At 42.4% G+C, this 26006-nt stretch overlaps 1 protein-coding gene across 1 annotated transcript in view; it reads right to left on the bottom strand.

Moving 5' to 3' along the window:
• Nucleotides 1-443: 443 nt before the first annotated feature.
• MTMR2 (myotubularin related protein 2) overlaps nucleotides 444-26006 on the bottom strand; it is a 55010-nt gene continuing 29447 nt past the window's right edge. The window contains exons 5-15 of the mRNA XM_034408841.3: nucleotides 24758-24868; nucleotides 23715-23816; nucleotides 19794-19877; nucleotides 18883-19032; nucleotides 17716-17904; nucleotides 16027-16212; nucleotides 10807-11013; nucleotides 9382-9474; nucleotides 6815-6928; nucleotides 4447-4623; nucleotides 444-1957 (exon numbers count right to left, since the gene is read on the bottom strand). Of these exons, the coding sequence (XP_034264732.1) occupies nucleotides 1796-1957; nucleotides 4447-4623; nucleotides 6815-6928; nucleotides 9382-9474; nucleotides 10807-11013; nucleotides 16027-16212; nucleotides 17716-17904; nucleotides 18883-19032; nucleotides 19794-19877; nucleotides 23715-23816; nucleotides 24758-24868 (1575 nt within the window). The 3' untranslated portion in view covers nucleotides 444-1795. The remainder of the gene's footprint in view (nucleotides 1958-4446; nucleotides 4624-6814; nucleotides 6929-9381; nucleotides 9475-10806; nucleotides 11014-16026; nucleotides 16213-17715; nucleotides 17905-18882; nucleotides 19033-19793; nucleotides 19878-23714; nucleotides 23817-24757; nucleotides 24869-26006) is intronic.

Below are 26006 nucleotides of genomic sequence, written 5' to 3' on the forward strand. Positions count from 1 at the left end.
ACTACCTATATATGTGTCCCAGGATAATGTTGCAGGATCCAAACTGGGTCAGTCACTGGGACGAGAGGTTTAGTCTTCCGAGCTTTCAAACTTGTGTTGGAACCTATCCTCTACCAGAATGTGTAGAACTTCTACCAGAACGTCTCTCTACCAGAATGGGTGTTCTAGTAGAGAAAAGTTCTCTGGAGCAGGGGCCTCCAACCTTGGCAACTTTAAGACTTGTGGACTCCAACTCCCAGAATTCCAAAGCTGGCTGAGGAATTCTGGGAGTTGAAGTCCACAAATCTTAAAATTGCCAAGGTTGGAGACTCCTGCTCTGGAGGATGGACTTCAGCACACGTCGAAAAGCTTGGAAGACTAAACCTCTGGTCCCGGTTGACCGACCCAGATTGGATCCTAAATCATACACCATGATTTACAAACCGAAGTAGCCAAATCAAAAGTGAGCAAACAATATTGTTTATATTTGGGTCCTTTTTGACAGCACTTCATGAACAAGGCTCTCATTTGTTTACCATGCTGTATGGTTTAATTGCCTGATCCACCAATCGCAGCACCCAGAGATAGAATAGATGGATACATTTGGCCTACTCTCATATGAGTGGTACGGTGGTCTAGAGGTGGAGCGCTCGCCTCACAATCGGGAGTTCAATCCTAAATAGAGGCAGATATTTGTCTCTTTGGGGACACTGAGAATGTATCTGCTGAAAAAAACTCTGCACTGGCGCCAGGAAGGGCATCCGGCTAGTAAACACTCAGCTTCATTCAGTTGCCATGATTCCACCCTGCAAGGGATTACGCGGTCATTAAAAAACGACATTTGGCTTACTCCCATAGATGCTTCTAAGTTACCTTTCCCCAATCTAGATGTTGGCTAGATGTATGACTTCAATATCTGGCATCTTTAGCAATGGCCTTTTCTCAACTGAACATCCTCCAGCTATTGAATCTACTGAGATTTTCAGGCGTTCTCACATCTGGAGGGCCTCAAGGTTTTCCTCTTTACATGAACGCCACTAGAAACATGTGGACGACACATTTTTTTCCTCATCCCTGTGTAGAGCAATTAACCTCATAAGTTTTGAAATTCTTGCTTTTTTCCCTCTTTGGAGGTCATATTTCTGTAAGAATGAGGCACCACAAAATAGTCTTATCACTGATAAGCGTCAGAAGCCAAGAATGCATAATTCTGATATGCACGATTGCAATGAATATTCTTCTTTCCTACGATGACTTGCATTTCCACTTGCAAATTCCTTTGCGTTTTGTGAAGCAGTGAAGTAAGTGGGCAAGGTAAAAATCAATAAAGCCCACCGTATACATCAGAAGTCCCTGTGGCGCTCTTTGTATTCAGGTGGCTGAGGTTTGAAATAAGTATGAGACCCTGTATAATAAGTGCATCATTCCACCACGAAAGTCAATGCTAAATATTTTGAACTCATTAACAAATGTCCTATTGTTGGGTCTTGAGATGCCATGTAGCTAGTTTCCTCTTAATTAGCCCACAAGAAAATTAATTATATAAGAGATCTTTAAAAAAAAAAAAAAAGATTCCATCTCTTGTAGTGTTACAGCTGTAATAAAATACCCTGGAGAAGTAGACCATAATAAATACAGTGTCTAGACTCAAGAAAGCTTCTTTCTTAGAAAAAGGGGCCACCAACAAAGAGTCCTGCTCCAGCTTCTCCTCAACCTGTTGCTTTCCCATTGTGTTGGGTTACAGCTCCTCTCAAGGCCAGCCAGGGGACGCATCAAGACATTGGGGAAGAGCACTGGAAGACGGGGGCGCGTGATGTCATACAATCGTCTGGACGGGCGTAACACACTGCGCAGGGGAACCAGCCCTCTCCGAGGAGGAAGTGGAGCGGTTGGTGATTTCTCGTTGGAGCTCTTCCACTTTTTTCTGAAGTTCTGCTCGTTTTGCCAGGAGTTCTTTGTAGCGATTATGTACGGGTTCCTAATGGCAAAACAAAACAAAAAAAAAAGCTACATACCTTGCTCACTCTCGAGACAGAATGTCTATGGAGAATCTCCAGGGGTGAAATGTAAAATTTGTTACTACCGGTTCTGTGGGCGTGGCTTGGTGGTGGTGGGTAATGTGACTGGGTGGGCATGGCCATTTTTTGTTTTTTACTTTTAAAACCATTTTTTTCTACAACCTCTTTGGCGAAGAGGTTGTAAAAAAATGCTTTCAAAAGGCTCTGACGATCCCAGCTGAGTTGCCTGATTGGCAGAGGCTTTTTTTCTTTTAAATGCCTCTGCCGATCAAGCAACTCAGCTTGGATCGTCAGAGGCATTTAAAAGAAAAAAAGGGTTGTTTTCTTTTAAAAGCCTTTGATGATCCCAGCTGAGCCCTGCGATCATCAGAGGCTTTTTTTTACTTTTAAAAGCATTTTTTCGGCCGAAGAGGTTGTAGAAAAAATGCTTTTAAAAGTAAAAAAAAAAGCCTCTGATGATTGTGCGGCTCAGCTGGGCATGGGGGGGGCAGGAATTTTTGCTACCGGTTCTCCGAACCACCCGCCTCCGAACCACCCACCGTCCGAACCGGAAGCATTTTACCCTTGCATCCAAGTCATGGTTGTCCCAAAGGTGCTTTTTTTTTTAAAAGAGGCAACTCCACTTTTTGGTTTTTCTTTGAAGACGTTTGTTGTGGCCTGCCAGCGGCCAGCAGAGCTGGCAGCAGATTCAGACAGTGAGGAGGTTGGGGAGGAACATGGGCCAGTCCTGGAGTCTGGGGAAAGTTCTGATGAGTGCTTTGCGTCGGAGGCAAAGATGGGGCCAGGGCCATATGACAGATATCAGCTGCCTTCGGAGTCAGACATCAGTGAGGCAGACGAACAGCTGGAGCCTGTTGCCAGTGTGCACATGCGCAGAGTTGCCAGATGAAGGGAACAGCTAAGGAACAAGGGTCGACTTGGGAGTAAGGCCACAGACAGAAGATGAAGGGCCCCTCCCAGAGGGAATAAAACAGGAGCGAAAGGGGAGGGGTGCTTGCAGGAGACAATTAGTTCATTCCTGCATTCTTGCCAAGCATTGCGGCGTCTGAAAGATATCGGCGTGGCCACTCTCCAAGCATGATAAAGGTTGGTAATTGTGAACTATCTTGAAAGACTGTGGGAGAGGAAAGACTTTGCTGGAGAGGAATTCACTGTAAATTAAATAAAAGGGGTTTATTGGGACGAGGACTCGGCTTCGTGCTGCTGGGGAAGCCTAGGTCAAAACAATGTTTCGCTTCTCATCCAAGAAGCTTCTTCAGAGCTGAAGAACCTTCCTGGATGAGAAGCTAAACATCTTCAAAGAAAAAATCAGAAAGTCCGGTTGCCTGTTGAAAAAAGGCATCTTGGGATGTCTTGAGACAAGATTATAAAAACCCAGAAGACATTTTTCATGACCTAGCAGAGTTCCAGAATAGCAGTAGCACTTGGACTTCACAATGCTTTACAGTCCTCTCTAAGTGGTTTACAGAGTCAACATTTTGTCCCCAACAATCTAGGTCCTCATTTTACTAACCTCGGAAGGATGGGTCAACCTTGAGTTGGTCAGGATTGAACTCCTGGCAGTGAGCTAAATTAGCCTGCAATACTTCATTCTAACCACTGAACCACCACGGCTCCTCAACAGAACCTGTTCAAAATACCCAAATTCTCTTCTGGAAAGGCTATACAGATAGTCCTCAACTTACAATCATTTGTTTAGTGACTGAAGTTACAATGGCACAGACTTATGACTGTTTTTCACGCTTACGACCATTGCAGTACCCCCCATGGTTAGGTGATCAAAATTCAGACACTTGACAACTGGTTCATATTTATGATGGTTGCAGTGCCTGAGTCATGTGATCATCTTTGTAACCTTCTGACAAGCCAAGTCAGTGGGGAAACCAGATTCACTTAACAACTGCGTTACTAACTTAATGTTGTGGTCTGCCAGTAGCCTGCAGAGCTGGCAGCTGAGTCGGACAGTGAGAATGCTGGGGAGGAACATGGGCCAGTCCTAGAGTCTGGGGAAGGCCCGGACAAAGGCTCTGCGTCGGAGGCAGAGATGGGGCCAGGGCCATCTGGGAGTGATGCGTGGACTTCAGAGCCTCCAGAGTTGGACAGCAGTGAACCTGGCTTCGCCATTGACTTTGCTTTGTTAGAAGGTTGCAAAAGGAGATCCCATGTCTTCCGGGACGCTGCAGCCCCATCATAAATGTGAGTCAGTTGCCAAGCCTCTGAACGTAACTCACATGACCATGGGGATGCTGCAAAGTTCAAACGTGTGAATGGTCATAAGTCACTTCTTTCAGTGCCGTTATAACTTACAACAGTCAGTAAATGAACTGTTGTAAGTCGAGGACTACCTGTATTGCAAAACAGAGAAAGTCCATGACCGTAATTGCAATCCTAAGAAGCATCTGGTTTTGACACAAGTCTCCTTTCTCATCCCCATGAATCTGTGGTTTACCTGTGGTTTCATTCGAGGATTCCACCGGATGTAGTATCCTACCCAAAGCTCTAAATGACGCATGCTAGCCACCGGATACAACACATGGTTGGTGTAGCAGGCATACAGAGGGTTGGTGAAGTCTTCAAGCTGACTGTTGATGTAGGACCACAGGGATACTGTTTTTTCCGAAAGGCCCTTTAAGGAGCAAGAACGTTGTTCCATTTCAAAAGTACACATAAACAATGCGGACGAAGCGTTTAACATTTACATTAAATTATAATTTAAAAGAGAATTTTTATAAGATGATGTATCGTTGATACTTAACACCGGATAAGCTATCTAAGATGTTATAAAGGCATGTCAAATGAATGTTGGAAGTGTAAAAATAAAGAAGGGACTTTTTAAATCATCTATGGCAGGGGTCTCTAACCCTGGCAACTTTTAAGATTTGTGGACTTCAACTCCCAGATTTACTCAGCCAGCAAAGCTGAGGGAGGGAGTTGAAGTCCACAAGCAAAGCTGGCTGAGGAATTCTGGGAGTTGAAGTCCACAAGTCTTAAAGTTGCCAGGGTTGGAGACCCCTGATCTATGGTGTGGACATGTGATAAAGCAAAAAGAAAAAAGAAAAAAAAAAGAAGAGTATGATTCTTACCCTAATACAGAAAATAGAAATGAAAATGAAGATAGAAATGAAACCAGAATTTTTCCTTTTGGGACTAAGGGAAAAAGAACTGGAGAAAAAATTTAGAACTTTGTTACCATACATGTTGACTGCAGCATTGTATGCGCAAATATGGAAAGACACTTTGATACCTACCATGGAGGAATGGATGCAGAAGTTGATGGAGCTGGCTGAAATGGCAAAACTGACTACTCTGATTAAAGAAAAGAACATACTGTATTTTTCGGTGTATAAGACACACTTCCCACCCCCAAAAGTGGGTGGAAATGTCTGTGCGTCTTATATAGCGAATGTTGCCGAAGCCCTGCCCACCCACCAGCCCTCACCCTTCGGCCTCTGCCTTCCAGCAATTCGCCTCCTTGCAGCAAACAGCCTGGTCAGCTTCAGCACAGCCTGATTTAGCATGAGCAGCTGATTGGCAGTTGGATCTGTCTCCTGGAATACCGCCTATCAGCTATTCCAGGCTGTGGGGATCGCCACTGCCCATTGCTGCCCATTGCTGCTGCCGCCTATCACAGCCTCATCACAGCCCATTTTTAGCCCGTTCCAGGCAGCAGGGATGGCCGCATCCGCCACCTATCCCTGCCACCTGGAACGGGCTGAAAATGGGATGCGCAGAGGCTGAAAATGGGGTACGTGGGGACCGAAAATGGGATGCGCGGAGGCCAAAAATGGAGCACATGGAGGTGGCATTAGGCGGCGATGCTGGTGATAGGCGGTGGCGATCCCAGCAGCCTGGAACAACTGATAGGCGGTATTCCTGGAGGCAGATCTAACCGCCAATCAGTTGCTCATGCTAAATCAGGCTGTGCTGAAGCTGACCAGGCTGTTTGCTGTAAGGAGGCAAATTGCTGGGAGGCAGAGGCAGATTTTGTTTTTCTTGTTTTCCTCCCCAAAAGCTAGGTGCGTCTTACAGTACGAAAAGTACAGGTAAGTACTTTTGTTTCCACATGGAGACCACTTCTGAATTTCATGCTTGATGTGGAAAAGAATATAACTCTCTGACTTTGGGTTTTATAGATTAGATTGATAGATATTTATAGAAATCACCTGTTCATGTTATTATGGAAAAACGAAAAGCTGTGATTTGATGCTAATGCCTTATTCTACTGCAATAGAAAGAGACAGAAGTCAATGCTTCTTTTTCTTTTCCCTACCTTTCCACACTTCTCTTTCCCCTCACTGCTCTTTTATTTACTTTTCTATTTTGTATTTTATAATACTTTATATGAGGGACGCGGTGGCTCAGTGGCTTACACACTGAGTTTATCAATCGGAAGGTTGGCAGTTCAGCGGTTCGAATTCCTAGTGCCGCGTAACGGGGTGAGCTCCCGTTACTTGTCCCAGTTTCTGCCAACCTAGCTGTTCGAAAGCACGTAAAAAATGCAAGTAGAAAAATAGGGACAACCTTTAGTGGGAAGGTAACAGTGTTCCGTGCGCCTTTGGCGTTTAATCATGCCGGCCACATGACCACGGAGACGTCTTCGGACAGCGCTGGCTCTTCGGCTTTGAAACGGAGATTAGCATCGCCCCCTAGTGTTGGGAACGACTAGCACATATGTGCGAGGGGAACATTTACATTTAATACTTTATAATTTAATTTAAAAAATTGTTTTTTTTAAAAAAAAAGTATACATAAGCAAGTAGGGAGAAATATTATTATTATTATTTTTTTTTTAAAGAAGAACCATTGTGATGGTTTACCTCTTTCACTCTCTGTTGCTCACTGTTACACAGGAAGGTCCCGAAGAGACAACTGTAGAGATGGTCAAGGATGGTGATGAGCAAGAACTCGTTGAATTCAAAAGCTGTGGGAAACTTGGGAGGGAAGAAAGGAAAAACGTTACAGTAGGTTTACAGTGGATATTTCTCACATGACTCTTGAAAGAGCATTTTCCTGCCAGAAAATTATATTGGAGAAGTGTGTATGTGTGTGTCATCCCATGGTTGTCCCAGAGGCGCTTTTTCAAGCATCTCTGGGACTTTCTTTGTTTTTCCTTGAAGAGGTTTCACTTCTCATCCAAGAAGCTTCTTCAGTTCTAATTGAATGGTGGAGAATGAGAACTGAAGAAGCTCCTTGGATGAGAAGCAAAGCCTCTTCAAGGAAAAGCTTCAAGGTCCAGTTGCCTTTTGAAAAAGCACCTTTGGGATGTGTTTGTGTATGTGCATAGTGATAACATAAAAGAGATTATCCTACTTCCAAGACGTGGTGGGGAAAAAACGGTGTTACTATCAGCATCCCTTTCCTTTAGGAAAGGATGTAACTATCTCCAAAAAATAAGAAATACCTGTTTTGTATATGCTATCCAGAAATGTGGACTAAAACCAGCAATGAAAAGAAGACTGTCTTCAGGCCTATAGGCAGCTTTTGACAGAGTAGAGACTGTCTAGAGGAACAGCTGGCAGAAAATTGCAATTAAAACCTCAAAGACTTGCTGCTAATGAGCGAAGACTACAACTGGGCTAATTGTAGCCTCCATTTGGCATTTCAGAATCTTCTCTGCAGCCTTTAGTTACAGGTAGTCCTCGACTTACGACCACAATTGAGCCCAAAATTTCTGCTATAAGTGAAATGGTTGTTAAATTAATTTTGCCCCATTTTGCAACTTTTCGGGGCCACCCAAGAGTGGGATTTGGGGGTTCTCCAAACTGCACAAAATCTTAGCTAGAGGTTCTCCTGAACCACTGCGAACCCCCAGAAGCCCACCCCGTCCAAGACCAACCTCCCTTGAATTCTGTTAACTCTTATCTAGCGCCAATTTAGTATTGACCTTTAGTTGACTAGATTCTTGTGTATAGGCATGAGAAATAAACCCAGTTAGGTGGAACTTAACATGTGCTTCTGATTCTTCACACCTGATATCAGCCCACTTGAAACTGCTGCTCTTGGAGGAAATAATAAACAATGATTGCCAGTACAATATGAAGCTATCTTTGATAGAGACAACATGGAGCTACCTGAATATTAGTCAGGCAAATTCAAGTTCCAAGAAGGCAAAGAACACTTTGTGTTAAATCAGGGATCTCCAAACATGGCAACTTTAAGACTTGTGGACTTCAACTCCCAGAATTCCCCAGCCAAATTCTGGGGAGTTAAAAGTTCACAAGTCTTAAAGCTGCCAAGTTTGGAGACCCCTGTATTAAAATACTGTATAAGGTTATGTTATTCTGGTGAAAATCTTTCCCCCCTCACATTCAGGACCTGTGTTCTTTCAAAAATGAAGTTTTTGAGGGCACATGCTTCAACGGGCCAGCTCAGAGCCTCCAGGGCAGGGGTCAACTCCACAATTGATAGGGCTTTCGTTTAGGATAGGTAGAGGAAAAAGAATGCCATGCTAGGAGGAAACTCTATGGTGGGGGGAACCAGTCTTCCGGTTGGCTCCAGAATTAAACGGGGAGCTTCCGGTTAGGGCCTTTGTGGCTCTTTGTGTTTTTAAGGTTGCCGACCCCTGCTCCAGGGGAATGTGGTTTACAAACCAGACCAAATCTGCAAAAAAACAAAAACAAATGCAAGTTCTGCATGCAAACTTGGCTTGGAGATTTCCTGTTTTTTTTCAATCCAAGGAACGTCATTTGGGATAGGGGAAAATGCTGTAATATCAAAAGAAGCCCTCTGCTGTTTGTCTCAGCATGACTGATTAATGCTCAAGGCATGGGGAGAGTGTCACTAGGAAGGGGGGTTACTGTACAAGTAGACCTTGACTTACAACAGTTCATTTAGTGACCGTTAGAAGTTAGAACGGCACTGAAAAAAGTTATTTATGATCATTTTTCACACTGATGACCACTGCAGCATCTCCATGGTCATGTGATTTACATTCGGATCCTTGACAACTGACATTTATGACAGTTGCGATGTCCTGGAGTCCTTTTTTGTGACTTTTTGACAAGGAAAGTCAATGGGGAAAACCAGAGTCGCTAAACAACCATGTTACTAATTTAACAACTGCAGTGATTAACTTAACAAATGTGGCAAGAAAAGTTGTAAATTGCGGGCAAAACTCACTTAACAAATTTTTCACTTAGCAATATAAATTTTTGGTTCAATTGTGATTGTAAGTTGAGGACCACCTGTATGAATGGAGAATATGTTCAGCACTGAGACCCACTGAGTTTACAGAGGCTTGTTGCCCACTGAAGTATTTTTTGACAGAGCTGCAACCTATTGGCCCTTGCTACCCATAAACAGTGACACATTGACTTTATATTGGCTCGACAACAAAAACAGAGGAATATTATTTCTGGGGTTCTTTGCTGTCCCCAAAATATACCTGTCTCGTCATCTGCCAGACACAGTCCACAAATTGTAGGAAAACAGGAGATCGGTCAGCATCAGCGTGGTTTTTGTCTCCATGGCCAACTCTCTGAAACAAGAAAAAAGTAGAAGGAAAAACACAAGAGACACAGTGACACCAACCTAAGACAATTACCCTCTTCATAGAGAACCAAAGCAAGCAACTTAACAGGCCTGTAGGTGGAGCCCCAATTCCTGGTTTGCAGCCTGAAGAACAATTAAAGAGCAATTTTTAAAATTTCTCTCTCTCCACTCTGTCCATTTAAAGTTCACTGTGGATTTCTTACAGTGTAAATATTTTCACCCTGCATCCTCATCTAATAACATGAAGTATCCTTAATTAGGCATCTGAATTCAGCATTTTGTCTTTCTTAGTGGCCAACTGAAGCCTCCTGAAGTTCTCATAAGGAGAAAACACACAATTCTCTTCCATGTTGTTTCTTCACAATTGGTATTTTGGGCATGCTGACCCCCATCTTCAAGTAACAAGAATCTTCAACATTGAGTGTTGAGATTGACTCTATCAAAATAGCTCCTGATAGACTCATCCCCACCAATTTATCCAATCTCCTTTTAGAATTATCCATGTCATCAATTACACCTAGAATTAATCACACCTAGAATTAATGAATTCTACATCCAAACTACATACTGTTTGGAAAAAAATGCTTTGTTTTAAATCTTCTATTTGGTTCCACTGGATACGGTCTAAACATTTTGTGGGATGAGAAAACTTCATGCTATTCTTTTTCTCCATGCTATGTATAATTTCCTGATATCCTTCATTTTTTCCCTGTATTACAATTCCAAATATCCTAGCTTTTCCTTGTAGGAAAAGTATTCAAGGCCCTTGCTTTTTTTGATTGCCCTCTTCTTCACTTTTTCCAGTTATGGTAGTTTGTGAGAGTTTAGGTTGAAAAATAATCACTTTTGGTTTTCAATAGTCGTCAAAGACCCCTGGCATCATCCCATGAAAACTATTGCGCTCTATTCCTCCACAGTAAGCTGTGGAATTTTTCTAGTCTCTTGCAATTATGTCTGAGTGGTGATCAGCAATCCTCAGCCAGTTTTTAAGTGCATATTCATAATCTTAAATCAAGATACAGAATTCCACTTGTATGTTTGTTTACAAGATCAGGTAATGGGCCAAATGCAAAGAAATAGCTAAGGAAAAAGAAATACTGCATTCTGAACAGAGAAAACAGACTATGTTCAGCACAAGAATTCAACAAAATACTAACTGTGAATCAGTGCACCCCCCCCCCAAAAAATCCTTATTCTGGCTTTTCTGGAAACCGATTTAACCCAGAAAAATATTATCCTCTCTTTCTGCTGATACTATTGTTAAGAAACTGAGTTTCAAAATCCGTTGATGTTCTACCAAAAAAATAATCACACTCACCAGCTGGAATCTGTGCCCGAAACTCAGCCATTCTTTCTCTATCAGCATTTGGAAGCCTCGTATTGTCCTGTAATAACCATCTAACATGAGCATGGCCAGAGAGGTGAGCTGAGCAGTACGGTCCCAACCGTCACTACAATGTACAATTACCGAGGTCTTCCCTGATTCCACCTTGTCAGCAATCCGAAGAGCTCCAGCGAGAATCAGCTGGGTTAAAAAAAAAAAAAGCATTTTGTGATTGTGCTGTTTATCTCCAATAGAAGTAGAGAACAATTGGGCTCCATCCATCACCTTCACCTTAAAAGAGCCCAAACTAATATCTCTACATGATGGGAGCAGAATGGAAAAATCAGCAAGGGATATTTCAATGTTTTTCCATACCTTCATGTTGATGCATGCATTCAATAAGAAGGCAACCACCTTCTGTTCTCAAAGTTCTGTTATATTTCATAGAATATATCCCAATTTATTTGCTAAGGCTTACATACATATTATTTTAACACACGACACACTGTATTTGTACTCGTGCTTAATCATAAAATAAATCAGGAAAGGTACTTCTTTGCTACTTAGATGTTTTGGATCGTATTTGCTATAAAGACCATTTGCAATTTTCAGTTTGTGCCATTGGAATTGGATAGAAGAATCTATCCATTATTATGCATCTTTGGGATAGCCCCAACAAAAACATATCTAAGTTAAATTATATAAGTTAATGGGTTTACATCACACTCTTAACCTAGTTATGGTATCACCCTATGTTTTGGCTTTACATGGTATGTTGAATCTTAAAGTACTAAACAGAATCAGCACAATATTTTAAAAAAAGGAGAACCAATAATGTTAAAACCAAGATTTGCAAATTATGAAAATGCACTGTCAGATCTAAGTGACCTTGTTCAATCATTGTGTGTGAACATAGCCAATGAATGACTAAGGACTCAACCTAAAATGTTTTACAACCGTAGCTTCCGTCAACCTATTCTAGCAAAGACAATGCGACATGAGGTCACTGTCCCTTCCACTTTTATGAGACTGTCCCAACTGTTTTCTTATATTATATTTCTTGTAGAGAAATATAAATCAGTTCTATTAGAAAGTAGACCCGGTCACGTAGATGCAAAGGACAAAGAAATGAGTCATGTGGAAAACAAAGGAAAGATAAATCAGTTGATCTGTAACTTTTCACTTGCAGCTTTTTAGGTCCCTGCATTCTATGTAATGCAAATACCGTTGCCAATCAGCGAATATCATGAATTTGCTTGATGGAACCTGTGTAAACATTAATAAAACTCTCTTCCGGCTAATTAGCTCAGGTCACATTGCCTTTGCTAGAACAGGTTGACAGAAGCTACAGCTGTAAAACATTTTACCTTCAATCCTCAGTCATTCATTGGCTATAGTGACACAATTGAATTTTTAACTGAATGTTTAAATTTAAGATCTGTATTTATTGTTCTAATGTTTTACACAACATTTTATTCAATGACTGTAAACTGCCCTGAGTCACCTCTGGTGAGAAAGACAACATACAAGTTTAATAAATAAATACAGTAAATAAATAGACATTGGCATGTGGAACAGATCCAGTGATTGCTGTTAAAAGAAGCTTCTAATAAAGAAAACTTTCTCTTTCTTGTTGGTGCATTATAACTGAGTAATGGGATTTAACATATATAATACTGGTATGCTCTATCAGATTCATATATAAAAAGCTTAAGTTGTCTTAAGACACCAAAACAGTCCTCAAGATCAGGACTGTCAAACTTGCGGCCTGCGGGCAGAATGTGTCACGAGCTGGCCATGTCCATGCCCGGTTTAGCGAAGGGGGGAAAAAAATCCCGATACGTCACATGACGAAACCATGACTACGCTAGTTTGACACCCCTGCTCAAGATGCGTCACCAACAGGGATCCTGGCTGGCAACTGTAGTTCAAGAACACTTGGTGGCCACCATTTTCCACCTATGGGCATGGACACTTTTCAGGTTCATGGAAATTTCAAAGTCTTCCAACGCAAATATGCAAATTGAGTTACCAGAAATTATAAGAAGTCAACGGCTGTAAAGCTGAATTCTAGAAAATGTGGTACATACTATCTATGGTGCAGCTTTGTTTTAATAGATGGTGTGTAGGATGCTGGTCCATTTTCCCTTGTTTTTTTTTTTTCATTAGTGCTTAATTGTTTTATTTTTGTTTTATTGTACACTAACCAGTCATAGAATAGAATAGAATAGAATAGAATAGAATAGAATAGAATAGAATAGAATAGAATAGAATAGGTCCCCTAATCATCTTTGTTGCTCTTCTCTGCACTCTTTCTAGAGTATCAACATCTTTTTTACATCGTGGTGACCAAAACTGAATGCAGTATTCCAAGTGTGGCCTTACCAAGGCATTATGAAGTGGTATTAGCACTTCACCTGATCTTCATTCTATCCCTCTGTTTATGCAGCCTAGAACTGTGTTGGCTTTTTTGGCAGCTGCTGCACACTGCTGGCTCATATTTAAATGCTTGTCCACTAGGACTCAAAAGATCCCTCTCACAGTTACTACTACTGAGCAAGGTACCACGTATCTGTGAGATGAGCGGCTATTTAATCTGATAAATGAATAAATTGGATAAGAGGTAGTCATTATTCAAGAATGCCTGCTGAATCAGAGACAGGACTATCGTGAATATTTATCTAATTTATGTGATGACATCATCATGCAAATTTGGAGCCCGGTGGCTTTATTGGTTGGAACTCTGGGCAGAAGGATGGAAATCGCGTGTTTGAGACCTGAGAGCTGCCATGGGGCAGGGTGAGCTTTCCTCCTTCACTCCAGCTCCGGCTGAGGACATGAAAGAAGCCCTCAACTAGGTGTGCCCAGGACAATGATGATGTCATTGACTAATCGTTTCAACCAGTGGTGAAATCCAATTTTTTTTACTACCGGTTCTGTGGGCGTGGCTTGGTGGGCATTGTGTGGCTTGGTGGGCGTGGCAGGGGAAGGATACTGCAAAATCTCCATTCCCACCCCACTCCAGAGGAAGGATACTGCAAAATCCCCATTCCCTCCCCACTCCTGGGGGAAGGATATTGCAAAATCTCCATTCCCACCCCACTCTGGGGCCAGCCAGAGTGGTATTTGCCAGTTCTCTGAACGGCTCAAAATTTCTGCTACCGGTTCTCCAGAATCTGTCAGAACCTGCTAGATTTCACCCCTGCTTTCAACCCAGAAGCGCCTTGGTGCTTCAGACATGAGTGCAAAAAAACAAATAAACAAATCATGCAAATAATGTTAAACACACCATTTGGGTGAATTTATGTCATTTTCATGATTTACAATTATATAAACTGCAGCAGAAGTTCAGTCTGATGCATGCAAAATCTGATCAGTCAAGATCCGGTTAAATGAGCTTTTGCTGTATTTTACAAGTACCTCCCCTTTGCATAAAACAGGTGGAAAGTAGGCTGAAAGAAATCAAATAATTAGCAGAAGGCAACTCTAGATTGCAAATCATTCCAGATTGCCACTAGAATAGGGGTCTAGTGATAACTTTAACACTTGTGGACGTCAACTCCTAGAATTCCCCATCCAGCCATGCTGGCTGGGAAATTAGAACTTAGAATAACAACTTGGAAGGGACCTTGCAGCAGTGGTGAAATCTAAAATTGTTACTACCAGTTCTGTGGGCATGGCTTGGTGGTGTGGGTAATGTGACTGGGTGGGCATGGTCAATTTTTTTTTCTTTTAAAACCATTTTTTCAACAACCTCTTCGGCGAAGAGGTTGTAAAAAAATGCTTTCAAAAGGCTCTGACGATCCCAGCTGAGTTGCCTGATCAGCAGAGGCTTTTTTTCTTTTAAAAGCCTCTACCGATCAGGCAACTCAGCTTGGATTGTCAGAGGCATTTAAAAGAAAAAAAGCCTCTGCTGACTAGGCAACTCAGCTTGGATCATCAGAGGCTTTTAAAAGAAAAAACCCTCTGCCGATCAGGCAACTCAGCTGGGATCATCAGCTGACGATCCCTTTGACGATCCCAGCTGAGCCGTGGGATCATCAGAGGCTTTTTTTTACTTTTATTTTTTTTTATTTTAAAAACAAACTTTATTCAATATAAAGAGATAAAAGATTGTACAAAACGTTCTTAACTCTAAAAAAGAAGATATAATTCTAAATTACATATATATATTAAATATACTAAATATACATATATACTAAAACTGACAAACACTTTACTTTTAAAAGCATTTTTTTCAGCCAAAGAGGTTGTAGAAAAAATGCTTTTAAAAATTAAAAGAAAAAGCCTCTGATGATTGTGCGGCTCAGCTGGGCATGGGGGGTGGGGGCAGGGATTTTTGCTACCGATTTTTGCCACCTGCCTCCATCGCTACCGGATCGGGCGATCCGGTCCGAATCGGGAGCATTTTACTCCTGCCTTGTAGGTTATCTATTCCAATCCCCACCCCCCCCAAGCAGGAGACTCTACACCATTTCTGACAGATGGCAGTCCAGTCTCTTCTTGAAAGTCTCCAGTGATGAAGCAACCACAACTTCTGAAGGCAATTTCTGTTCCATTGGCAGATTGTTCTCACCGTCAGCAAATTTCTCCTTATTTCTAGGTTAAACCTCTCTTTGATCAGTTTCCATCCATTGTTCCTTGTCTGGAATTCTGGGAGTTGAAGTCCACAAGCCTTAAAGTTACCAAGTCCTGCACTAGAAGGCCACTTTTGCCCTCTTCATGTCCTCAGTCCAACTCTCTCCTTGCAAAAGTGTCATGCTCGGCAGATTTATTCTCTCCTTTCTTTACAAATCAGACAAACTACTAACCCCCTTCACTGTAGGAATGAGAGAAAATGAACATCATCAGAACTGCCTGCTTCATTTGAAAATAAGATCTCTGTCTGGAATACATGTCAGATGTCCTTCTTTCTGTTTGGACTGAGAACAGATATGAAGCAATATGTCAGAGCTCTAATTAGCAATTATTCATTAGAAGGAAGGGAAAGTTTATCACTGCAGCCAACAAGCGTGAAATGCAGACTCTGCTCCTGGATAGTAGAAAACCTTTACCAGTAGCAACAGCTGCTATGAATCCATGCCGATGACACACAATCACAATGCGTTTTATTTATTTTATCTGTCTAGGGCACCCATTTATTTATCTAGGGCACCCATTCCCAAGGGTCTCTGGGGCCTAATACAGACAGACAGAGAATACCCATCAACCAACCTTGATATGCTCCAGCCAATGAGTGGATTCCAAATTCGACAGCCAGTGTGTCTCTTCTATGTTAGGATATATAATCTCTTTCAGTTTCCTCAGTGATTCTCTCATGACGTGGATATTGTGGATGTCCAGGAAAACCAATTCGGCATTCTGATAGGCGTCCTCACTTTCATAACCTCCTCCTTTAGCCTGCAAAGACAGTGAATACGGGGGCTGTTTGGAGCTAGCTAAAACAGGGGGTGTCAAACTCAAGGCCCGATAGCTGAATCTGGTCCGTGGAGTGCTTAGAGCTGGTCCGCGGGGCTGCCCTGGAAGCAGTGAAGGACCAGCCCGCGTTGCCTCTGCTAGCGAAAACGGAGTTCAGGAAGGCCGACCACAGCCCTCCTGAGCTCTGTTTTCCCTTGCAGAGTGTTGCAGAAGGCCGTCACAGCTGAAAATGGAGCTCGGGAGCCTGTTTTCACTAGCAGAGCACTTGGGCCATCACAGGCGCCCCCGACATGAGTGATGTCAAACTGGCCATGCCCCCATTGTCCCCCCTGAGGTCAAAGACAACCCTAATGTGGCCCTCAAGGAGTTTGACACCCCTGAGCAGTTTCAGACCTGCACAGCAATAAGCCAAAGTTGCGAAGACTGAAATGAGATCCTATTCCTTGAATCCTACCTACTTGAGGGTGTTACTTCAAGGTGGGGAGAAGCAGAGTAGAGGTAATCCGTGACTTACAACCATTCATTTAGTGGCCGTTTGAAGTTACAACGGCACTGAAAAGAGTGACTTATGACTGCTTTTCACATTTACAACTGTTGCAGCATCCCCACGGTAACAAAATTTGGACTCTTGGCAACCAGTATGTATTTATGTTGGTTACAGTGTCCTAGGGTCATGTGATTAGCTTTTGTGAACTTCTGAGAAGCAAATCCAATGGAGGAAGCCAGATTCATTTAAAAAGCATGCATTTAAGAACCATGCTGTCTATGGATGTTCTCAGTCATTCAGGTCATTGGGGGAAACAAAACAACCACTTCATAAACGCATGGCACAACATAGGAGAACAAACCCATCAGGACTAAATTCAGCAGTCCATCTGCCTTTAAAAGACTCAGCCCACTCTTTTGAAGACAGTAAAGTCCACATTTTGGACAGAGAGGACCACTGGTTTGAAAGAGGGGTCAAAGAGGCCATCTATGACAAAATTGAACAGCCCTTTCTCAACAGAGGGGGAGGGATACGACATCATCTATCTTCAGACTACAACACAGTCCTCTCAGCAGTTCCAAGAAGGCTCCACACCCATTTGCACTCCTTAGGTGACCCTGATGACACAGATAAACCTCCAGGTGACCTTAACAACTCGCTAAAAGGATGCAAATGACTAGCTGTCTGCAAGGAGTATAAATCCTTCCGTTCCCCACTATCCAGTCAGAGCTGAAGAAGCTTCTTGGATGAGAAGCACAACGTCTTCAAAGAAAAACCAGAAAGTCCAGTTGCCTCTTGAAAGAAAGCATCTTTGGGACTTTAACAACTGCAGTGACTCACTTAACAACTATGGCAAGAAAGGTCATAAAATGGAGCAAAATTAACAGTCACAGAAATGTTGGCCTCAACTGCGGTTGTAAGTCAAGGAGTAACAGTACTGGAAACTGCTAGGTGGGAACAGGCTGAAATACTTGTTGCAAAAGGTATGACAGTCCAACCTTGTTTGCTACTGCATTCACACTTGGCCTGGCATCAAAGATGAGTATTTTGTGGGACTGGGCATTGGAATCCATGATAGCCTGAAGATACTTTTCATCTTCTTTGCTCCTCTTGCCACTGACTCCAACCATTGGTTGGCTGGAGCGAGTGATGGTGGCTTGGCTTTCTGGATGAATCCATGATAGGACCTGGTAGAAGACAAGAACGGAAAGAAAGAAAAAAAACAATCAAGAGTGGATCAAGGGATAGAATCAAGATCACGTGAAGTGTTAATACCACTTTATAATGCCTTGGTAAGGCCACACTTGGAATACGGCATCCAGTTTTGGTCGCCACGATGTAAAAAAGATGTGGAGACTCTAGAAAGAGTGCAGAGAAGAGCAACAAAGATGATTAGGGGACTGGAGGCTAAAACGCATGAAGAACGGTTGCTGAAACTGGGTATGTCTAGTTTAATGAAAAGAAGGACTAAGGGAGACATGATAGCAGTGTTCCAATATCTCAGGGGCTGCCACAAAGAAGAGGGAACCAAGCTATTCTCCAAAGCACCTGAGGGCAGGAGAAGAAGCAATGGGTGGAAACTAATCAAAGACAGATCCAACCTGGAACTAAGGAGAAACTTCCTGACAGTTAGAACAATTAATCACTGGAACAACTTGCCTCCAGAAGTTGTGAATGCTCCAACACTGGAAGTTTTTAAGAAGATGTTGGATAACCATTTGTCTGAAGTGATGCAGGGTTTCCTGCCTAAGCAGGGGGTTGGACTAGAAGACCTCCAAGGTCGCTTCCAACTATTCTATTCTATTCTATTCTATTCTATTCTATTCTATTCTATTCTATTCTATTCTATTCTATTCTATTCTATTCTATTCTATTCTATTCTTCTATTCCATTCCATTCCATTCCATTCCATTCCATTCCATTCCATTCCAAAGAAGATAACTGAATAGCATGGCTTTATATTTAACTATTCTGAATCAAACCTTAGCAACTGCAATCTGAAGTATTTCTGCTGCTAGGATGAATGATGTCCATAAATTGTAAAAGGATTCTTAATGATCTTTCCCACCCACCCATCCCTGGAAAATCCACTTGGTGAAGGATGCAGCCCAACCCATTTGGGAGACACCAATCCACAGAAGACATACTGCTAGTGCCATACTTACAGGTATACGGCCCCTTGACCGGAACGCAGCCACTTTCTTCAACTCCTCATCTGGAATATTGGCTGGAACTACCAGAAGGGCAGGATAGGTATCACAAAGCTCATATTGCTCATTGAGGCTAGTCATTCTCCAACTTTCATTAGGAATTCCCTACATAGGAAAGAGAAGCTGTTCAGGAGATTTTAATAGGGAAGGGGAGAGGTAGGAAGGGGAGGGAAAGGGAGAAATGAGAGGGGAAGGCAGAGAGAAGAGGAGAGAGGAAAAGGGAGGGGAGAAGGGAGGAGAGGAGAGAGATGAGCGGAAAAGGCAGAAATGAGAGGAGAGAGGAGTAGGGAGGGGAGAGGGGAGGGGAGGAGATCCTCTGTCTGGATACCAATCTCTAGAAATTAGATATTTACATAATTTGGACAAATCAAACCCATTTCACTGTCTACTTTGCAGGGCAGATTTCTCTTTCTACCAGTTTTACTTCTAGATTTTTAATTAGCAACCGAGAAAGGGGGGGGGTGGAAATCACCTTCTGCTATAAAGACAGCAGATTGCTTTGTAAATATATAAGATGGCCTTTTATTTTATTTTTATTTTTTTTTGATCCACAAAAATATTTCACATCCTCTGCAGTGCTAATCATTCTGCAGATGCAGCATTGTTGCTGCAGCTTTTCCTGGATAACCACATGATATGCTATGATTTAGATTTATCTGGCCCAGACAACTTACGTGGGAATTGTTTTCATTTGACTACCCCATTAGAACAATGTTTTCCAACCTTAGCTGCTTTAAGATGTGTGAACTTCAACTCCCAGAATTCCCAAGCCCTGCATCAGAAGTTCTTCCAGCCAGCAATTTTGTAATAAGATAGTTTGCTAGAGAGCAAAACATGAAAATCAGTCGTGGAATAGTGAGACTCACCTGTCTTCTGTACTCCAAAATGGGATCATAAACATTCCAGCCATTTTCTGGGAAAACTTCTTTATACTCAAATGCGAACAGAGGCTTAAAAAAATGGAGAGATTCTTTAGGAATGCATTTTCCATTTTTATATGTAATTTCAAATAACTATTCCCATGCAGCCTTTTTCGTCCGTGTACCTTAATAAAAGCACAAAAGAAAGGCAGAGAGCCCCAGAACGTGCATCTGTTATAGGAAGCAGATCAATATATGTTTATCCACATTCCTTTTATTTTCTGATCTATGAAACTGCCAAGAAAATGGTAGGGAAGAAATAAAGGGTTCTTAAGGAGAAAGTTAATAAGAATGGTTTTTCAGAGCAGTATTATACGGCTGCATTTCTTAGTTTTGCACAGGGTTGCCCTCTAGGTAAGTGATGATCTCCAGATGGTGTTTTGTTTGTTTAGGGCAGAGGTCTTCAAACTTGGCAGCTTTAAGACTTGTGGACTTCAACTCCCAGAATTCTCCAGCCAGCATAGCTGGAGTCCACAATTCTGGGAGTTGAAGTCCACAAGTCCTAAAGCTGCCAAGTTTGAAGACCTCTGGTTTAGAGTGACATGGAACTTAATGCTAATTGTGGGATCTATAACTAGGGAACAATCAACAGTTCCCATTTAGATTAGTGCGCAATGATGAATAAGGCACAACCCCCCCCCCCAAACTTTTAATGCATGCCACGGCACATAAATCATCACTGCCCACTTTCTCTTTTGTTTCATCAAGAGAAGGATTCTGCAAAGGATCTTCTTGACCATGAAAGCTCACAAATTAAAAGAGGACCATAGGTCCCAACATGCTTACAGTTTCACTAAAGAAACAGAGTTCCCTAACAAAATATTATGTGAGACACTAGGAACTCCTTTTCCTGGGATAAACCTTTGGGCGTTTACATCCTGAATATGAAGGCTTGAGCTTAGCAGGAGTCCTAGAAATCAGTGGTTCCTGTTGGTGATCCCTTGTCCCTTTCAAGGAAATGTTGACACTGGAAAGACATGGATAAATTCATTCCAAACTTGATGATCCCTTTAAATTTTCTCAGGGAAGTTGCTGAATAGCAATAGCACTTAGCAATAGCACTTAGACTTATATACTGCTTTATAATGCTTTACAGCCCTCTCTAAGCGGTTTACAGAGTCAGCATATTGCTCCCAACAATTTGGGTCCTCATTTTACCCACCTCGGAAGGATGGAAGGCTGAGTCAACCTTGAGCCTGGTGAGATTTGATCTGCCAAGCTGCTGGCAGCCGGTGATCAGCAGAAGTAACCTGCAGTACTTCACTCTAAGCACTGTGCCACCACGGCTCTTAGATTTTCTGAGCGCTTCTTAGATTTTCTGAGAGTTTGCATGGAAATTAAAAAACAACAACAAGCAAACAAAAACAAAACCCTGAACTAATTATAGATGAATTGAAGGTACTTCTCTGATACCTTTTGCCTTGAAAAATCTCCTCCTGATCTGATCCTGGGGGAGGGGGCAAATACCCACAAGACCCTCAATCTTGTCTGGGTTCTCCCCCTGCCTGGATCCCTTCCAGCTTCCAAAACATCAAGACAGTTTGCAGTTAAGAATCATCAGCATACGGATGGTACTTAACCTTGGACTGATGGGTGACCATCCTGAACCTACATCAAATAGGGTAAGCAACAAGAGAAGTATGGCTGGGATCACTTTTATATGTCTGGGTACAGGCATATCAATTTCACTCTTTAAAAATAGTTTTCAGTATGGAGAAATGTCCTGAAAATGATATACCATATTTTTCGCTCCATAAGACGCACTTTTTTGTCTCCCAAAAGTGGGTGGAAATGTCTGTGTGTCTTATAGAGCGAATATTGCCAAAACCCCGCCTACTTGCCAGCCCACACGTTTCAACCATTTTTGGCCTCCGTCCGCCGTTTTCGGCCTCGGTGCATCCCGTTTTTGGCCTCTGTGTGTCCCGTTTTTGGCCTCTGCAAAGGAGGCCAAAAATGGGATGCATGGAAGCCAAAAGTGGGGCACACAAAGGCCAAAAATGGGGCGCATGGAGGCTGAAAATGGGGCCCATGGAGGCCAAAAATGAGAGTGCATCTTATCGTCAGGTGCATCTTATGGAGCAAAAAATACGGTACGTGGAGAAATTTTGAACTCCCTTTAACTCCTGTCTGATTTGCACTTTCAAGGGGTGCACTGAAGCTGTATCAATGATGAAGTTTCTTGGATGAGAAGCAAAACATCTTCTTCTTCTTCAAGGGAAAAAATAGTCTAGTTGCCTTTTGAAAAAGCACCTTTGATGGTTGTAGTGCACACCCAGCCTTGATTGATCTTAAAAAGCCAAGCAGGATAAGATCAAATTTGCATTTTGACGGGAGATCAGTAAAGAAATCTTAGAGCTGTAGGCTAGAAAGGGAAGTTGAAAAAACATCCTGGAAGAAGACAGGGGCAAAACTTCAGTACTGTTGCCTGAGAAGACCTCATGGATATTTCCCTCAGGGCACCAGGAGTTGAATTCAATCCAAAGGTTTTTTTACCCTTTCAGACTGTTTTTAAAAGAAAGGAATGTTTGACACACATATCCTCCCCATCAATTATGGGAAAAGTGATTAATCCTAGCGATTATGGAGAAATAAAAATATTTGAACATTCTGATTCAACTTTGAGTCTCCCTCTTTTGCAACATGAAATGGATTACAGCCAGGGGTGAAATGCTACCGGTTCTGTCCGGTTCTCTTTAACTGGTAGTAAAAAATGCTACCAGTTTGGGCGAACCAGTATTTCCAGCGATCAGCTGGGCGATGATCAGCTGTGACTGCACAATTTATATTAGCTAGAATTGTCGGATTTCCTGCTTTCTAGCTAATCTAAATTGCGTGGCACAGCGGAGTCCCCCTCCTCGCTGTTCTACTTACCTTTGCAGACTCGGAAGGCTTAAAAATGTTCCTTTTTTAGCGAAGCGCACGCTCAGTAGCAGACTCACAGAACCAGTAGCAGACTTCAGAGGATTTCACCCCTGATTACAGCCTTGCTTTTAGATTGGCTTCAAAAAGCCAATAACTCCCACCAAGATCAACATCCCTTCACTTTCCTGCATTTTCATCTTACAACCACAGTGTCTAGGTAACCCACAATTTACAATAATTTGTTTAGTGACCGTTCGAAGTTACAATCGTGCTGACAACAGGAGGTATGACTGTTTTTCACATCTACAACTGTTGCAGTATTATCATGGTTATGTGATTAAAATTTGGACGCTTGGCAACTGGCATGGATTTATGGCGGTTGCAGAATCCTGGGGTCATGTGATCACCTTCTGGGAACTCCTGACAATGCGGAAGCCAGATTCACATAACAACTGTGTTACTAACTTAAAGCTCCAGTGATTCACTTAACAACCGTGGAAAGAAGGGTAAAATGGGGAAAACTCATTTAACAATTGCACTGATGATGTTACCTTGTTAAGGTAATGAAATGTCTGCAAGAAAACAAGTAAGTTCAGAGGGCACCAAGGACCAGTGGTGGGATCCTTCCGGTTTAACAATCGGTTCGGTGATCACGTGTGCGCAATTCAATGAAAAATCACCTTCCATGTTAGTGCTAGGGAATTAAAACAGCTGAGGTGCGGCAATCCGCTTGGCCGTGCTAATCAGCTGCAAAGATAAAGGTAAGTAAAGCGTAGAGGTGGGCCGGCGGGCCCAGCTGATCGTCAGAGTGAACCGGTTCACTCCAGGCTGATCGTTAGAGCTACCGGTTTCCCAGAACCGGTAGAATCTCACCCCTGCCAAGGACCCCTCACTTAACAATTGCATTGCTTAGCAATAGAAATTTGGGCTCAATTGTGGTTGTAAATCCAGGACTACCTGGATTCCTTGGAAAAGATGTTTATCAGATTAGCAACAAATACTCACCAAGTGATTGGACATAGGAAATGCGTATTTTGTCAAGTTCTCAAATATGGCTCTTCTCGTGCGACCTTCAGGTCTATGAGCAAACCGAAGATTCCGGACATCCTATAGAATGTAGAGGAAAAAATGAGGTCTTGCCAGAAGCCCGTTAGCATGCCATACTGATTCATTTGCTGAGAAATTACTTTATCAATCGCTTCCAAATTCCTCCTATGTCAGTGTTGGCAAACCTTTTCGACACCGAATGCCGAAATGGGGGCATGCGCATGCTGGAAACCGGAAGACCACCCATCCAGTGTATATGCGTGTACTGGAAAGATGGTGTTCTGGTTTTTGGTGCGCAGGCATGTGCAAAGACCAGCTGGTCGGTGCTCATTTGCATGCCGGAAACCAGAAGATAATCTTCCGGCACACACATGTGCACCGGGCAGCTGCTGTTCTGGTTTCTGGTGCCCCCGCGCATGTGAAGACCAGCTGGCTGGTGCACCGGTACCCGGAAGAGCAACAGGCGACGGCTCACTTGTCCGGAGAGATGGCTCTGCATGCCACTTCCAGCACATGTGCCATAGGTTTGCCATCATGGTCCTATGTTATGCCATGAAGAGGAAATTATTTTGTAAGAGGCAAAACCACAAGTCTATCATTTTGAACTTTGAATCACCAGATTCTTAATCTGGTGTCCATGAACAGTTTTCAAGGAAGCCACAAACTTGAATGGCCACTAATCTCTAAATGAAATTTAATTCATTCAATCATGAATGTAGGCGACAATGGCCTCCAGACTCAAGAAATGTTTAACTTCAATGAACCTCATCTAAAATTATTATACTTTAAAACGTAAAACCAGAATAGTCCAGTCTTCAATTGGTCATGGAGTTGGATTAAATGGTCTTCAGAGCCCTTTACAACCCTTACATTTTATGATTATATGAATTTTCTGACAACATGCTTTACTGAAGTCCATTAAGAAGGTTACAAGCCATAGCCATTACATGCTATATGGATCATGAACTCAATATCTTCCCATTCTTGATAAACCAGTTTACCTTGCACACAATTTCTAGGCCGTATGAATTTTCACCACGACTAGAAGCTCCTCCAATTTTCTCTACTCTGTTAATCACTCCAAGAGGGCCATCTAGAACAAATGGAGGGTTCTGGAAAAAATGGAAATTTATTAATAAAGCATCCAAACGAAAGAATTATTGTTAGACAGAGCTAACAGAGCTAAAGATTTGATTTTTTGATACTTAGCCATGCAATAAACTTACAAACATGTTCAGAAAGCTGAGGATACCTTTAAGATTAATGCATTAGATCAGGGGTGTCAAACTTGATTTCATTGAGGGCTGCATCAGGGTTGTGTTTGACCTCGTGGGGGCTGGGGGGGGGCATGGCCAGTATGGGCGTGGCCAGCACAACGTCACTCAGGTTGGGGGTGCCTGAGGTGCCCAAGTGCTCTGCCAGCAAAAACAGGCTCCCAAGCTCCGTTTTAGGTTGCGACAGTCTCCTACAACCCTCTGCCAGCGAAAATGGAGCTCCATTTTCGCTGGCAGAAGCACTGCAGATTGGTCCTTAGCTGATTCCAGGGTGCCCCTCCCGGGCCTGATCTAAACACCCTGCAGGCCGGATCTGGCACCTCTGCATTAGATACTACAGTATATACATCCTTATTACTTTTATGTTCCACCATTCCTCAGAGAAGTCAAAGCGTTTTACATTGAATCTGTTTTCATTTTACCACCAAAACAAGTTCTCTGTGAAATATGGTGGTCTGAGAGAGAAAAACTGGTCAAAATCACTCAGGAAATTTCCACAAGAGTGGATAAACTTGGATCTCCCCAGGCTTAATCCAACACCTAAATGGCTACTTAGCACAAAATGTATTTCCCTTTGTTACAGCCCATCTCAACACATGTTTTGTTGTTAGTTGTGAAGTCGTGTCTGACCCATCGCGACCCCATGGACAATGTTCCTCCAGGCCTATTATCTATAAAAATACAAGCTATGAGAAAATGTAATTTTTAAAGTGGCTTTTTGTTCCATGCATGGTATGGAAACATGAATATTACAGCTTTGCTTTTCTCCTTCTTATGGCAATCATAAATTTTGCCATCACTGTGCAAGAAATAACAGACTTGCTCTTTGGAGACCGAATCTAAAGTGCTTTACAGTCCTAATGAATATTTGAAGTTGATGAATATCCAGTACAAGCCCTGGTTCATTTAGCCTACATTTATCTAAGCTGCTGGCAATGTCGCTCCAATGTTTTCACAGGTGAGTTTTTCCTCTCCC

The sequence above is a fragment of the Pantherophis guttatus genome, chromosome 5 (assembly GCF_059756535.1).
Source record: "Pantherophis guttatus breed Tessera chromosome 5, ASM5975653v1, whole genome shotgun sequence".
In the NCBI taxonomy this organism is placed as follows: Eukaryota; Metazoa; Chordata; class Lepidosauria; order Squamata; family Colubridae; genus Pantherophis; species Pantherophis guttatus.